This window comes from Panicum hallii, chromosome 3, assembly GCF_002211085.1.
Source record: "Panicum hallii strain FIL2 chromosome 3, PHallii_v3.1, whole genome shotgun sequence".
In the NCBI taxonomy this organism is placed as follows: Eukaryota; Viridiplantae; Streptophyta; class Magnoliopsida; order Poales; family Poaceae; genus Panicum; species Panicum hallii.
Genome location: NC_038044.1, coordinates 17,663,124 through 17,679,720, shown reverse-complemented (window position 1 = coordinate 17,679,720; position 16,597 = coordinate 17,663,124). Strand labels below are relative to the sequence as shown.

Genomic DNA, 16,597 nt, shown 5'->3' with positions numbered 1-16,597 from the left:
TCCAAGCTGTTAGTGTTGGTAAATACTATTGCATTGACAACGTCATGTTCAATTTACATATCCATAATTGTTCAGAGGCAAATCAATGTTTAGAGCTAATTGAATGGAAACAGATCATGTTCGTTGATTTTTCTTTTGGCCCCTATACTCGGCACTTGGGTATTTTTACCCTAGCCTCACCCCTGAATTTTGCCGCAGAGCACAGCTGTGAGTTGTGACATTCCCGCTCTGCCACCGTCCGACCATTGGTTCTCCTGCGTCTAGCGTTGCCTCCTGCTGGTGAAAAGCCAAATCAGAGACCAATTAGGACTAGGAGATCAACACAAATATGAGAGCAATCAGAGATAATCCGCAAGGGAGTCACCAGAGCACACTATTGTTACAATGGGGAAAAAATATCGCAGGATTGGCATACAAGGAAAACGCAACAAGACACAAACTTATTGTAGCCGTGGCTTTATAGAACCGCTAAGTAAATAACCGTGTTTTTCAGATTGATAATGTTGACATGAGCTGCATGCTCGTACAAGCTGCAATCACAAAAGATTTCGAACCAAACACTCCATGTTCCACAAATTGTGCACTGCACAAGTATACATGGTAGATGGTTAAACTTAAACATATACTACATTGCAAAAAGTGAAAACACGTCTAAGACTACACGGTCACTCACTAAATCGAGGTTCAGAGTGGGGATGGCTCATTGTGTCGTGCCTCAAAGACTGCCAAGCACCAAAAAGTTGTGTGGGTGCTCCCATGAGCCTGCGATGCACCACAGCTGCACAATCTGCAGCCTATGATTACCAAAGAATCAAAACAACAAATAGGCAACTGAGCACGAAGATAGCTGAAGTCAGAAGATACAAAGGCCTGTCATATTCCTTACCTGACCTGAACCAATTAATTACTCCTCAATCCCAAATTATTAGTCATTTTGACTTTTCTAGATTTATAGGCTTTGCTATGCACCTATATATAAACATATATGGATCTAGAAAAGCCGAAACAACTAATAATTTGGAACAAGGGAGTAGCAAGGAAGAATTTTAATTGAGGAATACAATCTAATCTTCTATCCATAATTTAATTGTTGAATACAATCCAATCTTCCATCCAAGGTACAAAGTACACAGTTAATTGTTCCAGTTAATTGTTCCTTTTCTTCCATCGAGGGAAAAAAAATCCCTAAAGGTGACAAACCAATCAAAGAATCCAAATTACCAGGAGCACCATACACACACACATATCATTTTCATGGTACAAACCCTGTTATGCCAAAGATCAGCACATTTGTTATTGCTATTCCACGAACACAGTAAAGGAACATAACTACATAAGATGTACCCATCTTCCTGGAAATGGCAGCCATAGAGAAACAGGTCATATACAAATGTAAAAAAAAACTGATTATATGCCCATAAAGACAATGCTAAGTACCAGGATCCATAATCTAATGTTAGTTGATCATGTGCAAACTACAATGCACCAGAAGAGGACGAAAACAGATTAATAGAATGCTATAGTAGTGGAGAAAAGTAGTTGCATAAGATAGAACTGATAGGAAAACAGGTGGACTGTGTTGACAAGCATGCATTTTCTGGTGGACAGTATAAACAAACATGCATTCTGTAACACCCACTTTGTAATAAGATGGCTTGTATATGGTAGAGCCACAAATGAGATATTTCAAAATACGAGCAATTTATGACATGCTAACATTAATTATGTTGTAAGTATGTTTATTGGCACTTGATTAGTAAGCAAACATTACCATCAACAAGAAAATAGCCATATAAGGAAGCTGAGCGTAGCTCAGTTGGTTGAGAGTGTGGATACCTAGACCACCCAAGCTAATTTGGGTGCTTATTTCCTTTTTAATACAAAGCCACCTAGTTCCTCCTAGGCTGGCATAGTTTTTTTTTCTTAAATAGCCATAGAAGCAACTGAATAACAAAGAGAAGGATACAGAACTCAAGACCCCATAAAAAGTGGGAAAAAAAAGGCAAGGCACACAACAATGCTAAGTATGTAAATTCTGAAAAAATTAGGAAACCTCGTGAAACCTTGCCCAACAGACTGAGTATTTCATGCCCACACACACTACCCAAGCCTCATGGTTTTGTGCAGCACCACGTAATCTTGAAGATGGTTATTCACCAAGTTGCCACAAGTACAAAACTAATTTTTTGAACTGCAAAGAAGAAACACAATTAAGAAAATGTGTCAACCAATTCAGAATCAGCTATAAGGCAAAGAAACCTAGAGTATGGGTTTCTTTTTCTGTAATTGACAAATTAAGAAGACAGTCACAATAGCTTGTAGCAAAAACACTATGAAACCACCCACTTCTCTTGTGCCACCAGTATCTCGAGGTTGAAATATTCCATGGGCGATGGCTAGATTCTTGGCTGGATGGGAGAAATAGGAATAAAACAAAAGGTGGTTGGAAGTGTGCTTGCGAGCCATATATATCCAGGTAGATGAATGCGCACACACAATAATTAAGAAGACTATTGCCAGCTTTATGATGTGTATTGCGAAACAAGACATAATCATTGGCTAAAATGAGCAGCATGCCTAATAAGGGTCAACAGCATTCCTTCAACACAATGTAAGAACAATTTACACTCACGAAGACACTTATACAATGAAAAGACGCAAAGAAAATAGAAACATATGAATGGATAAGAAACAGAATTGGAGTAATCTAGGTGGGAATGAAATACTGCGCCCTCAGATCTTGTAGATGCAGCATTCAATGATGGCACAAGGTATGAACTGGCAGTAAAACTGAGGAGTTCTGAAAGGATTCTTATTGCTGCTGCTGCTGCTGTGCCGCCGCCGCCGCCGCACTCCTTATTAGGCATTCAAACGAGGTAGGTAGGTAGATAGATAGCTAGATAGGTAGATAGCCGGCACGGGCAGCCAGCTAGGTAGCTAGAGAGGGAGGGAGGGAGGTGCCATCTCTGCATATTTGATTTATCATCATTGGGCAATTGTTTAAAGAGAATTGGGTCCAAGATCGCTGACATTCCACAATTCCAGTATCCTACACCAAGGAACGAAACATCAACACCCTGATTGTTTGCTTTAAAAAAAAAAGACCCTGACTATTAAACACCAAAATGTTTATTATATTAAATAGCCCTCAGATTCGACAACCCGGCTTGGTTTGCATCAGAAGCTAATGCAGTGGGCTTCAACGCTGGCACCAGAACACATAGGAATCCATCCAAGTAAGCTAGGGTTTGTTACCAGGAGAAGAAGAAATCAATCCAATTCTGGATGGATCTGCACTTGCAATGCCAGTAGAGGGGAGGAAGCAGAGGAGGAGGAGGAGGCGAGGAGCCTGCCAAAGGGGCAGTTCCATTTGTCAGTGGAGTGATCATTCGATCCCCAAGCATGCTGTGGCGCCCAGACACAGAAGCCCACACTGCTGTAGCAATTTCTGGAGCTCCAACTTTGCAAACGTAATGGGTGACTCCATGGAGCTCAAATCCTAGCCGATCTATTTTCCATGCATCCATTCATCAGGTGATGGGGTCATCATGATCATCATTGGGCAACCACAAAATCCTGGTGGCAAGGGTGAGAGTTGGCTGCACTGCAGGGGTGCGACCATCTGTTGGTAACCAGATATTGGTTTGAACATAACAGAGAAATGAACTATGGACTGCCCACTTTAGGAACTACAATTTGCAATAATTACCCAATTGGACCTCATACAGAACCCGGTTTACAACCGAGTCACCCTTATAAACACCAACAGGCAGATGAGTTTCCAAGCTGACTAAACTAAATAAGAGACACGAACTCTGCCAATGAAACAAAACAAGAAAGTGGATAAACAAAAGACACTAGAAATGCAGGAAAGTAATTCGGGCAAAGCTGTACCATCATAGATAAAATCAAAGGATTTAAAGACTAATAGTACTAATAAATCTAACATAAGAGGCATCAACACAAGAGAACTCTCCAATCAAACTAACAGAGGCAAACCTGGTAGATGAAAATGTGAATATATTTATTAAAAGAAGAAACTAAAGATGAATACATGCGATTAAAAAAAACAGCATGCCCTCAGATCTCATAGGTACATAATCATTGGGAAACACATTTTTAAAATAAATTATTAAAGATCATGCTGACATTCATTGTCCAAAAGATGGCCACTCTTTCATAAAACTAGAAAGTTGGTGCGGACATAACTTCCCAAATTGGAGAGCAAAAAGGGGAAACAGCTCAAAAAGAAATTGTGTTAGAAGAGGTGCAAAGCCACAAACATATGGAAATATGATCTCAAAATTCCTAGCAAGTCGCGTCTTACAACAGAAGATCAACTTCCACTTGAGTATGACACCAAGCTCTCCATAATAAACCAAACTGAAGGAGGATCTTCAACTCAAAAAGATGAATCCACATAAAAAGATAAAGAGAATACAAAATACCAAATTACCAATGGTCTCACCAAATGGCCCTCAGACTATGTGGTATGCATGTAACACCATTTTTCACCAAAGGATAATGCAGTGGGCTCCAAAATTGGCACTAGAGCATGTCCCAAGGGATCATTAGAATAGAAGAACGCGGATGATGATGATGGCGAGCATGCCAGCAGTGGCAACAAGTGGAAAGGAGGAGGATGAAGTAGAAGAAAGAAAGAAAGAAGCCGGGACAGTTCACCAACCTCATGGTTGACCCATGTGTTGTCACATCTGATACCTGAGCATGCTTCAGCGCACAGATCTTGGGGAAGCCAACACAGCACAATCCATTTCAGGAGCTACAACCTTTCAACTGCATAGGTTGATCCCAACAAGCTCAAATCTGTGTCAGTCCATTATCCATCCACAAGTCTCATCATCATCGGGCCAAAAGACAAACCACACAGCACAACAGTAAAACTAAAAGATGGCCTAAAATAAACGGCTAAAATTAACAATATCACTATATGCAGTACAGCAATACAGTTATGGGATTTATGGGTGGTGCAAGAGATGGTCAGAATTCATAAGTTCATTAAAACTCAACAAAAACTCTCATACAATAAATATCAACAGCAAAATGCAAGCCAAGCAACTATAGTAGTAGTAGCAGCACTATACATGAAGGATGGATGAGTACGTCTTGTTTTGATTAGAAGATGCATATCTTGATCCATCAAATGAAGACTGCTTTTTAAAACAATGCTGTAAACCTTGGAGGCGCCAATCAGGAGATGAAAGACAAGCAGAGGATGGGTACTACAAATAAACCTTGCAATATCACTGCTACATGCCACAACCCACATGCTCAAGTCCCCTCACTGAGAAGTGAGAATTACATCAAAGCATCCTATCAACGCAATAAAACATGACCATCCTGATTGTTTTAAAGCTTGTTCACACAGACTCCCAAATAATAGGTGATAAAATTGATTCCAATCGGAACACCAGAATATTTATATTACCACATAGCTCATAGCCCTCAGATTCGACAACCTTATTTGATCTCCATCAGAAGCTAATGCAGTGGGCTTCAACGCTGGCACTGAAGCATGTCTTAGGGGCTCAGTAGTAGTAGTAGTACGAGAAGAATCCACCCAAGCTAGATAGCTTGGGTTCCTTAGCAACAGAAGAAATCAATCCAAGTCCGGATTGGACCAGCAGTTGCAGTACCAATAGAGGAAGGAGGAGGTGATGGGTCTGCCACAAGAGCGGTCCGACTTGTCAGTGAGAGTGGTCATCCAATCCTAGGCATCCCAAGCATGCTTCAGCGCCCAGAAGACGGAGAAGCCAACACTGCATTAGCCATTTCAGAACCTCGGACCTTGCAAAAGCAAAGGGTGGCTCCGCGGAGCTCAAATCCGGAGTCCATCCATCGATCGATCCATCCGTCCGTCCATCCATCCAGTCACCAGGTGATGGGGTCATCGGGCATCCGCAAAATCCAAACATCGACCGCAAAAAATCGGTAGTACGAAAAGCAGAAAAATGACCTATGGATCAAATCTACGCCGCGATCCCGGCTGAAGTTTCAAAACCATGGCAAAATTGAAGCAGGCGAAACGCGGATGCGGAGAGACGAATCAAACATACCAGGCGGGAGCGGGGAGCTTCCCGACCAAAAGGGGGAGGGAATCGCGGCAGGCGCGTCGGAGACCTCCTCGAGGTCGGCGGAGAGGACGAGGGTTTCCGCCCCCATTCCCCGATCCCGCGCCGCGGCACAAAACCCTTCCACTTCTCGTACTGCTGATCCGACGACAAATTTCCATATTTAAGTCGAATTCGCACGCATCACTTCTTTAACGCTCAATTCGCTGGCTTTTAAAATTCGGAGTTTTTCTCTCTTTTTCTCTCTTCCTCTTCTTTTTATTTTTCTTTACATTTTCAAGATCCATTTTGCCCTTAGTAAAAATTAGAGCGGATGAAGCATACTCGCCGGTAGAGAGAAGAGCATTTCTCCACCTCAAGTTGAGTGATGTCGTTTCGCTCCCTTACTGCAGCCGACCTCGCGCTCTCTTCTGATGGCGGCGGAGCTTAACTTGAAGGCAGCAGAGGTCGATTGAGAAAGAAGAAGACTGATTTGGCTGCTACGATTGTCGATTTTGTGCCGGCGGAGGTCGATCCGACGGCGGCGGAGCTCAATCCAGCAACAGCAGAGGACAATTTGGAGGCAGAGGAGCTCGATTTGAGGCAGACTACGTGGAAGTCTCATCGCCACGTGACGCTTGTGGAGATGGTCGTAACCCACGCGACGCTTGTGGAGATGGTTGCAAGGCTGATTATAATGGGAGGTTTCGTATCACTGTTTCCAAGAATGCCACATTAGTTTGGGGATGAATGAAACAGTTTCATTTCACTGTTTCCAAATCTAACCAGTGTAATTAAATGCCAGTTAGCCTCATGATCTAGTGTGGCATGTATATTTGTAGCCATACAATAGAACAATAGTTTTCGATGTGCTGCCATACATAAATTGAAACGAACATTTGACAAATAAAGATAGCAAAATCATTTAGATAAGGTTTATATATATTACATATAATATTTATAAGTAGATAGATACTTTTTAACGACGCCCATATTTTTGCCAAATATGCTCAACCAAGTCCTTCTTTAATTTTAGATGAGCCGAATGATCTTGAAGATCCGTTTGATTCTCTAGCACTCTTTCAAATGGAATAGATTCACCAAAGGAGAATTTGGGTTCTTCGACAATGGTAGAACTTGCAGCCTCATTCAAATCAAGATTTTCTTCAATATCTTCTTGCTTTTCATCTTCCACTATCATGTTGTGAAGTATGATGCAAGCTACAATAACGTTCTCAAGTTGTTTTTGATCATGTAGACGAGCTGGTCGCTTCAAAATACACCATCGGCGTCGTAGGACACCAAATGCTCGTTCAATATCCTTTCTTTTACCTTCTTGATGATTAGCAAATTCTTGATCCTTCTCATTGATAGGCATGGATATTGACTTAACAAAAATAGCCCATTCCGGGTATATTCCATCAGCAAGATAGTACAATCTGTCTGCGTAGTGAAATATCCAGACCACTTGCCTAGCTTCTCAACAATGCGCAGAAAAAGTGTCCTTGACATGCGAAATCTTTTACGAAAAATAGATGGAGGGTAGAGAGGATTTTTAGAGAAATAATCATCATACAAATTTTGTTGAGCCTCCTCCCGTTCCCTTTTGATGTACTTCCTTGGACGAAGACGAGTATCGGATGCCACATCTTGAAGAGCTTCAACGCTGGCCTTCATAACACTAGTCACCTCACTAACAACATCATCCAAGATATCATCCTCCGCCAGCAATTCATCTAACAAAGAATAGTTGGGTGGAACATCTGACATTTTGTGGTGGCAGTGGCACACAGGTACACATATGACAGTCCTATATATATACATAGCAGTCAAGAATATGCACAGGTTTCACACACGTGGCTAAAAAAGTTCATGCATCCGTTCACACAAATAATTTCCGTTCACATAGGAGACATAAATAATTCGTGCACTTTCATTTCAGTTCACACAAGAGAGATAAATAATTTCAGTTCACACAGGAGACAATTCATGCACTTTCGTTTCAGTTCACACAGGAAACATAAATAATTTCAGTTCACTTGCCTACACGCACACAAATAACTCAATTTACAGAAATGGCTTCAGTTCACACCTGAAAAGAAAGTAACAAGGTGTGAAAAGCCACAATATAGCAAGTATAAAAGGCAGTGCATGTACAAGGTATGGACATACCTCACTCGCCACCACTGTCACCAAACAATTTCAACTCCATCTTCTGCAGTGTCTTCTCTCGATTTATTCTTGCTTGCTCAGACAATTGACTAGTGTCTTGCTGCAGTAGTGAGCTGTATACTTCAAGCAATTTGGCCTCCTTTTGCTCCTGTGCAGCCTTGAGTTGTATCCTTGAGATTTCCAGTTGAGCTGCAGCCACTTTTTCACGCTCTTGTTTACGTTCTTGTTGCACTTCAACAATTTTGTTTATGTTCTCCCCGAGAAGAACAATACCATCTAGTACCTCTTCTACCTTGCGCTTGCCATTCTTTTGAGCCTTGGCTGCATCTCTTCCTATAGGTCGTTGTGGGGGTTGCTGATCTTTGTCTTCAATAATGTCAATGGTACGGCTCTGACCTTTTTCTTTATCCATTTGTGAGATATGTGCACAAAATTTAGGCTCATTTCTGAGGGCTTTCCACCAATGAACCAGGGTGAAAGGCTTGCCGTTATTCGCATTTGCATACATCTTTTGAGCCTCATCCATTAGCTGATCATTGGAGTACCCACTTGTATGCATTTTTGATACGGCACTCCAACACCCATTAAAATTGCTGATCAATGTCTTCAACCGTGACCAATGAATCTTTAGTTGATTAACGTCCCTTTGACGATCTGCTGGAGCATGCTTGTTGAAGTATTCAGCAATTTCTTTCCAAAAAGTATCTCCTTTCTTGTCATTGCCATGTATCGGATCATTAGAACAATTCAACCAAGCACTAGTCTACAAACAGCATTCATCAAGTTTAGAAAGCAGTTGAAACAGGGAGTGCAATATAGTACAACCAAGCACTAGTCTAGAAATAGAATACTTCAAACAGGTTTAGAAAGCTTTATTACCAGCCTCACTTCCTCTTCATGTGTCCAATATCTTTTCTTGACTGTCCTAGTTTCCTCACTGCCTGTATGACCATCATCATCAATGTCAATTGTTTCTTTATCAAGTCTAGATGGTTTTGGAGTCCTTGTAACACTTGGCGGCGGCGGTGGAGAGGTGTTGAAGTTTTGTGCAAGACCAACAATGTGGAAATTCTGTCCAAGTGGATGCGACGGCATTGCCATGTATGGTTGGTTAATGAGATTCACAAAACCTCCTTGTGGATAAAAGTTCCTGTATGCAAAAAAAGATGGCATGGTTAAATAAACTGCTCATTAAAATGGCCCATACATCAACTGCAATATATATGTTTATGTTAATGTTCCTTCCACTGGTTGTATGTTAATGATCTGTTCAAGTTAACTGAATCAATCAAGAGTAACCAAGTAACAAGCCTTCCGACCTTTGCTACACAGCTATACTGTACGGTTTAATTAGCAAAATTTCAAAGCTAAATGCATGACACCATTTAACTGAAACAGCCATGTGCAAAGAGCGAGGCGAGAGCGAGACGCTCATTGAGGATTAAATATTCTTCAACAAGCTAGGAAACCTATGCAAACAACACAGCTCATTCCAATGCTAGGTGGTCGAAATAGCATTTCCCTCTTACCTAGCTTGTTAAGAAATCTCTTCCTGTCGATGTGCTTCCTGCTTGCAATTTTCGGTTATCTGCCGCCGGCGGATAGGAGAACAGCTCGCACAACCGCGCTGAAGTTGTAGGTGGCGGGGCATGTTGCAGCTGCTTGCACTTCACTTCTGACATGCTCAGACGTGCAGTGTAATCGAGACCTGACGGCAGGTGTTAGATAACAAAAAATTTGCTCTAAGCAGTTCGATTACCAAACTTTTGGGATCCACCCGTACTTCCAAAACTGAATCATCGGCGTTGCGTTCCACTTGGAAAAGCCAAGGGCCAAGGCCAGGCCCCCCTCCCAGGCCATGCTGCGGTTCAATCATGCAGGATGAGACCCAAGCACCGCCACCAACGGGGAGAATCCGGCGAGCAGCGAGAACCGTATCATGCCACCGGCCATGATTCCCTATCCCTCCGTCGCATCGCCATCGCACCTGCCGCCATGGCTAGTGGGATTCCACCGCGCTGCGGCGCCCACCACGAATCGGCTGGAAAAGGCAGGCAGGCAGGCAGGCACGCGCAGACAAGATCAGAAATTGCCCCACCTGAGCTACAGCGAACGTGATGCTCGCCGAGCTGCATCGCGCGAACGTGGCGCCCTCCCTTGGCCCTGGCCCGGTTAATGTAACATCCGGAAGTTTTCCGGAATGTTAATCGTGCAAAAATTGTGATTTTCAAAAACTTTTCGTGTTGTGCCTTAGTTAGAACAGAATATAAGTTTAAGTTCCCTCTTCCTCGAGATCTTAGTAATTCAATTTGAAACTAAGGACCATTAAATGCTAGTGTGACTATTTGGAGTCTTTTTGGAGTTTATTGCAATCCTCCTTGTTTTGAATTGGTTGTCGGATTTTCCTTATTTGATTTTCAATTTGTGTGTTCCAATGTGTGGAATTTGAATTTGAATGGACCCTTCAAATTCAAATTCCCCTAACCCCCCCCTTTTGGCCCATAGTCTGGAACCGGCCCACACAGCCCACAAGCCAGCCCAGCACCTTTTCCCCTTTTTCTCCTGCGAGCATGGCCCACACAGCCCACCAGCCACCGCACCGACCCAGCCCGCCCGCCCCCGCGCGCGACCCTTCACCTTCCTTCACCGGGGCAGCTGACGAGCGGGACCCACCCGTCAACTTTCCCTTTCTCCTCTTTCCGCACCCCGCAGCCGCCTGCGTGATCCCGCTCCGCCCCGCCTCGCGTCGCCGCTTGCCCCCGCCTCGCGACAGACGAGCGAAACCGCCGCACCCTTTTCCTTTTTCCCCTTTCGCCGCGACCCCGCTCGCTCGCGTCACCGGCCAGCCGCGCGCGCCTATCTCCGCTCCGCGACACGGGAGCGAAACCGCCGCGCCTCCCGTGTCGTGATCCACATGCACGCGTGTCGCCGCCATGGAGCTCTGCCGTGCCACCTCGCCACGGCCGGTGCCCCCTCCTCCGGCCTATAAAAGGCGACCCGGAGCCTTCCCGAGCCCCTCACTCCTCCACACCCCGCACCACTTCCACCTCAGGCGCCTCCCCCTACTCTCTCGACGCAGAGCCATTCTGTCGGCGAAGCCTTGCCACCGGGAGCATTCCCCGGCGCACCACCGCACGGGAGCTCTGCTCCGGTGCTACTCCGTTGTCTCTGATGGCCGGTAAGCCCCGCCGCCACCTTCTCCTCTCTCTAACCGCAGCCTCCAGTACTCCGCGCCGTCGCAGCCATGCCCGGCGGCCTTCTCTCGCCGCCGGTGCACCCCCGCGGCCCCGTTGTGCTGCTCAAACACGCCGTTGCACTCCCCACACCTCCGCACGATCGTGCGCACACTCAATTAGGCACCAAAGCCGCTCTAGGTGCACTTCCCCTCACGACCGCGCCGCCGCTCCGCCCCGGCGAGCTCCTGCGCCGCCGTCGCTCACCCCCGTCGAGTTCAAGCCCATGCATAGCTCCGCCGAGCTCCGCTCTGCACCCACGGTGTGGTCCTGTTACCACCGAGGGACTATAGCCGCCGGAAAGAGCAACTCCGGTGAGCTCCCCTGCCGCACGCGGCGGCCTGGCGACACACACGGGCGGCGCCGTCCTTCCCCAACGCACCGTCGACCGACCGTTCGCCCTTTTCCCTATGACGCGTGGGCCCAAGGTCGACGCCGTCCGCGCCCACCGTCCACTCCCCTCACCCCTGCTCGGTGCACCCAGTCTACCATGCACCGTAGGCTCGCGCGCGCCACGCGAACACCACGCAGGCGCGTGGTCCACCACGTGGCTGCCACGCGCGCCGCGCCAGCTCCACGCCAGCCACTGCTAGCCCGCGCTGCGCCACCCCCCTGGCCCGCCTGTCAGCCGCATAATCCCTGGATTTTGCTAAGGCCACCCGAGCTAGTGCACACCAATCCTTAGTTAACCATCTTAGAAAATTCCAAAAATTCTCCAAAATTCACCATAAATACTAGAATCCCCAAGAAGCCTAGAAATGTTGTCCAATTTACTTTGGCACATTTCTAAGCACTAGATTTTATTTTGCTCTTTTCAACCTATAGAAAACCCTCATAAGTGTACCCCAAAATCCACTTTTTCTTATCCAAAGCCCCAAAAATTCCCATAAAATCCCTAAAAATACTAGGAGACTATAGAAACCCAACCATGTCTTAGCCACATAAAATAACATCTTCCTTAGCCCTAGATTAGTTAAACACGTCTTCTTTTATTAGGAAGGTCCATATTTTATGTGACCCTCCTAATCTTATCATGTCACGTTCATCACGTTAGACCTTAAGACCTTGCTCTAGCACCCTAGGCTATGTTTCCATTTCCTCTAACACGTGTTTGATGATTGCTATGATTGTTTGGTTGATTTACATATACACGTGTAACTACGTTACAGTAGATCGAGTGTGATAACGCTGGAAGATCAAGTGAAGATCGAGAAGACGACCGGGATCAAAATGGAAGAATTCAAGACAATTCTATAATTCCCCTCTCATAGGAAAGAGGTAAGTCCCAGCAACACCCCCTTGATCATACTTTTCTCCACTGTTTCATAATTAGGATAAAATGTGTTAAGATAATAATTTGAATTGCATTCTGCTGTAAGGACTCGATGACCCCGATCTCGACTAAGTTGAAGATCGATCATCATCCTTAGTTGTTCTTATTCACAAATACTTATGAAAGGACTCAGGTGGTAGGTAGAGATAGGGATAGAGAGAGTAATAAAATGAAACCACTAAAGAGAGTTAGACTGTATAAGGACAGACCTGGGAGTATGGGGGCAGCCTCGAGGAGGATCCTGTCCATGCTTACTCCGGTCGTATAAGGATCGGTTCTCGGGAAAGTCTTTCCAGTGTGTTTCTAGTACGACCATACGTAGCTGAAAAGGTACAGCCTGTCGGGAGTACCTACTTATGTGAGGCCTTGAATCAAACCCCGCTACTGAACCTAGTAAACCATCCCAGGAGAAGCCATGGTGGGCAACGGATACGCTGGAGCAGGACCTTCGCAGAGTCTCAGGTCCGGCCGGTACGGGTCATCGGGTTTGTTATGGCGTCCGGAGTGGCGCGGTGGTATTGTATACCACATTTTTATATGCATATATGCACTTTTCCCGGGATTTGGACCCGCGAGCGGGTGGTGGTGTTATGACCCCTACTTAGGCCCCAGCGTAGATGTGGATGGAACTAGGGAATGTTGTCTAGGAGTGGATGAGAATGTAGTCCACAAATAGACGCCGGTGGGTATGGTTCTCGCGGCCAGTACCACCTTCTGCAGAGGTATGGGCTGGTCGGACGTATGGGTACAGTGTACATCTCTGCGCAGAGTAAAATCTATTCGAATAGTCGTGGCTCTCGGTTATGAGCACTCTTGGTCAAGGCTCCCGTTGATTAGTTTATACATCACTTTGGTGAAGATGGATAGGGTGAGACAGGGCAGTGGCCCTTAGAGAGAGATACGGCGGATGCCGGCTCAATGGGACCCCGGTGGTCACTGAGTTAATAAAACTTGGGGACTGGTAGGGGAGGCTACGTGTTCCCCCTCCAGGACCAACCCACTTATTACTTATACCTGCTTGCTTTTCTGTTTTCTCTGAAGTATATATATATATATATCACCCGCATTAGTTTACTTTTTATAATAAACAAGACCTGTTTCCTTTCCGTTGGAATCTTGCATATAGACATAGGTTAATTTCCTTATACGTTGGGATTTGCTGAGTACCTATTTTAGGTGCTCACTCTTGCTTCCCTTGTCTCTTCTATTCAGAAGAAAGAAAGGACGAGCTTCGTCGCAGGGGAGGGTCTGCCCGACCCGTTTCCGGACAAGCTGCCTAAGGTAATGGGTCTGCTACGTAGGACTCAGCTGCAAGTTTGAGGTTTGGCCTTTGGTAGAATTCTTCTCTTACCCTCAAACTTCTTGAAATAATGTTTTGATTGCTTTACGATATATGGATCTGATACTTCTTGTGAGAAGTGCCAGTACCATCAGCCGATCCAGGGAATGGTACTATTGGCAACCGGGCACCCATATATATACATATTTAAGTATATAAAAAGGGTGGTCCCCACAGGGTGGTATCAGAGCTATATATATACACGTAAATACGCTTAGATAGCCCTCAACCCTAAACATCACTAAAATAGATCCATATTCTTACCCCCTTCTGAAAGACAAGAGATAACGAGCACTCACGGAGGAAACTCTGTCCAGAAACTCAAGAGATGGAAGGAACCAGCTGGATTGATGAAGTCGGATGGATGTACTCGGATTGTGCTGGAAATACCGGATTTCCTCAGATACTATGGAATGCCCTCACAGAGTTAGGATACACCCAACGACCAGTATACAAGGGCAAAGAATACATAGCATATGGCACAGAGCGATGTGAGGTGACTTTATTCATGGGTCCCTCTCCATCGCATGCCACATGGTGGCCAGTCAGTACCCTAGGCACCCGATTTGAAGATGCAATCCGAGAAGTGTCAAGAAAAGCCTAGTCAGTCTATGCCAGGATGTCGTGAAAGCCACCGCCAAGACCTCCCTGCAGTACCTGCCAATAGGAGGACTCGGGAGAACAGCATGGAATTGTCGCATCAAGGACTTGATCACCAAGCCGGTGGAAGTTAGTCAACCCACCATGGCTACAACTGTGAGCTACCTTCTAGCCCTGGACAAGCTATACGAGATGCAGCGAACCAACCACAAGGGAACCATATGTCGTGCAGAAAAAGACGAAGAGTGCCTAGCAAGGATGAGAACCCGTCTAGCAGAAGCTCTGGGACAAGTATCCCCGTCACGGGAGAAGCGTGGACGAGAAGCCCAGGAACTCACGAAGGATGCAACCGAAGAGTTGGAACAAGACCTCAGATACCTTACCCAGAAATGTGCAAGGACTAGTTTGGAAGGAACACCCTCCAATAAACCAAAGCTACCAGCCCCACAAAGAGCCTACCCTCAGACCCCAAGAATTCTTGCCTTACCCATCATAGCCAGAAATCCACCAAGAAACAACTCGTGGAAGGGATCAATCCACAAAAAGGGATTCTCCCGAACCCCATCCACCTAAATTCTATTCCGCAGGAAACCATCAGTATAAGCGAAACTGAGCCATCAGTTGAACCCCAGCCATATCCAAAACCCTCGTCACCAGCCAGCATTGATTTTGAAGAAGATTTGGAAGAATTCATCACAACTTGGGGAAGATCAGCTACACCTTTGGACATCGATGAAGCCCGAACAAGAGACACTCTCAAAGGAGCAGACTTCTGGCAAGATTTTGCTGAAGAAAGAAACTGGGATTAGTGAAGAAGAGATGCAGCTGAGCAGAAGTAAGGACAAAAAAATATATATATAAGGCCTAGTTTATAGATTAGCATAAATAAAGTATAGGTCACGTATAGCAACGTATCTACCTACTTCACCCCCTCTCCCTCTTAGTTCTACGAGCATCCGATCTCAGTTGCTGGTAGCGTAGCCAAATTGCTCTCATTTCTGAGATCCCTTACAGCTAGCAGCAGGCCATCAGGAAGCAGCCATCTGTCACTGGACATGTTGTCAAACATCGCACCTCTGGCCGAGATGCATGGCTTTGGTTATGGGCAGCTCATCTAAAGCAATCTCTCACTATTGTCGGCTTTTTTTTATAAATCTCTCTGCTTTACCGTGTGTGAAGCCAGATTAGGACAAGCATATCTGAGATTCCTTACAGCAGCGGCAAGCAGCCATCAAACACCTAACTTGTACTGACTGACCAACAAGCATGGCTTTGGCTTATCTAATCCTGAGGCCACGTGCATGGTCATCCCAAGAGGATCTCTCTCTATATAAGCAGGGGCCATCAGTTGCCAATCGCATCGTGCAACCGACTCAATCCAAAGCCGACCGATAGATCAGGAGCCCGGAGAAGCATCTAACAAGAAATTAGCTTGCTAGGCTCGTACGGGTATTAGCAAGAAGCTAGGAGATGCCTCGTACGAACAAGGACCCTGCTCCGGTTTCCGGCGCTGGTGCTGATGCGGCCGGGGAGGTGGCGATTGAATTCATCAACATACCTGACATCAACAAGTTGGCGGAGGAATTCATCGCGAGAAAGAAGTGGGAGTTGCAAGAAGGAGCGAGACGACATCAATAAGAACGCGGAGTTCACCGTCCATAAGCTGTGGTTCCATCGTCCATGAAGCATCATATATATGCTCGGTCGTGTATATATGGATGTAGCTTGTAAATATGTTAATTAGGAGTTAACCCCTGTTGTGATCCTATCGTGCTATACTCTGAAAAAAATAGCTGTACGAGTTAGCTATGAAAAATATGCTTGTGTACAAGAGCGTACAGCTTCCGCC

General features: G+C 45.4%; 1 protein-coding gene across 20 annotated transcripts; it reads right to left on the bottom strand.

Moving 5' to 3' along the window:
- Window positions 1–13: 13 nt before the first annotated feature.
- Window positions 14–10,280, bottom strand: LOC112888002 (glutathione S-transferase T3-like). Of its 20 annotated transcripts, XM_025954335.1 has the most exons (7): window positions 10,027–10,280; window positions 9,773–9,951; window positions 9,123–9,393; window positions 8,244–9,006; window positions 6,447–7,807; window positions 674–6,227; window positions 14–276 (listed from the first exon to the last, which is right to left on the bottom strand). In XM_025954335.1, exons 3-4 carry the CDS (start codon window positions 9,342–9,344, stop codon window positions 8,245–8,247), a joined length of 984 nt encoding a protein of 327 aa, XP_025810120.1. In that variant the 5' UTR covers window positions 9,345–9,393; window positions 9,773–9,951; window positions 10,027–10,280; the 3' UTR covers window positions 14–276; window positions 674–6,227; window positions 6,447–7,807; window position 8,244. The 20 variants fall into 20 exon arrangements, with proteins under 20 accessions (XP_025810120.1, XP_025810118.1, XP_025810101.1 ...); XM_025954333.1 differs by having other exon boundaries at window positions 9,773–10,280; XM_025954316.1 differs by lacking the exons at window positions 9,773–9,951; window positions 10,027–10,280 and adding an exon at window positions 365–583 and having other exon boundaries at window positions 14–273; window positions 9,123–9,520.
- Between the last annotated feature and the right edge of the window lie 6,317 nt (window positions 10,281–16,597).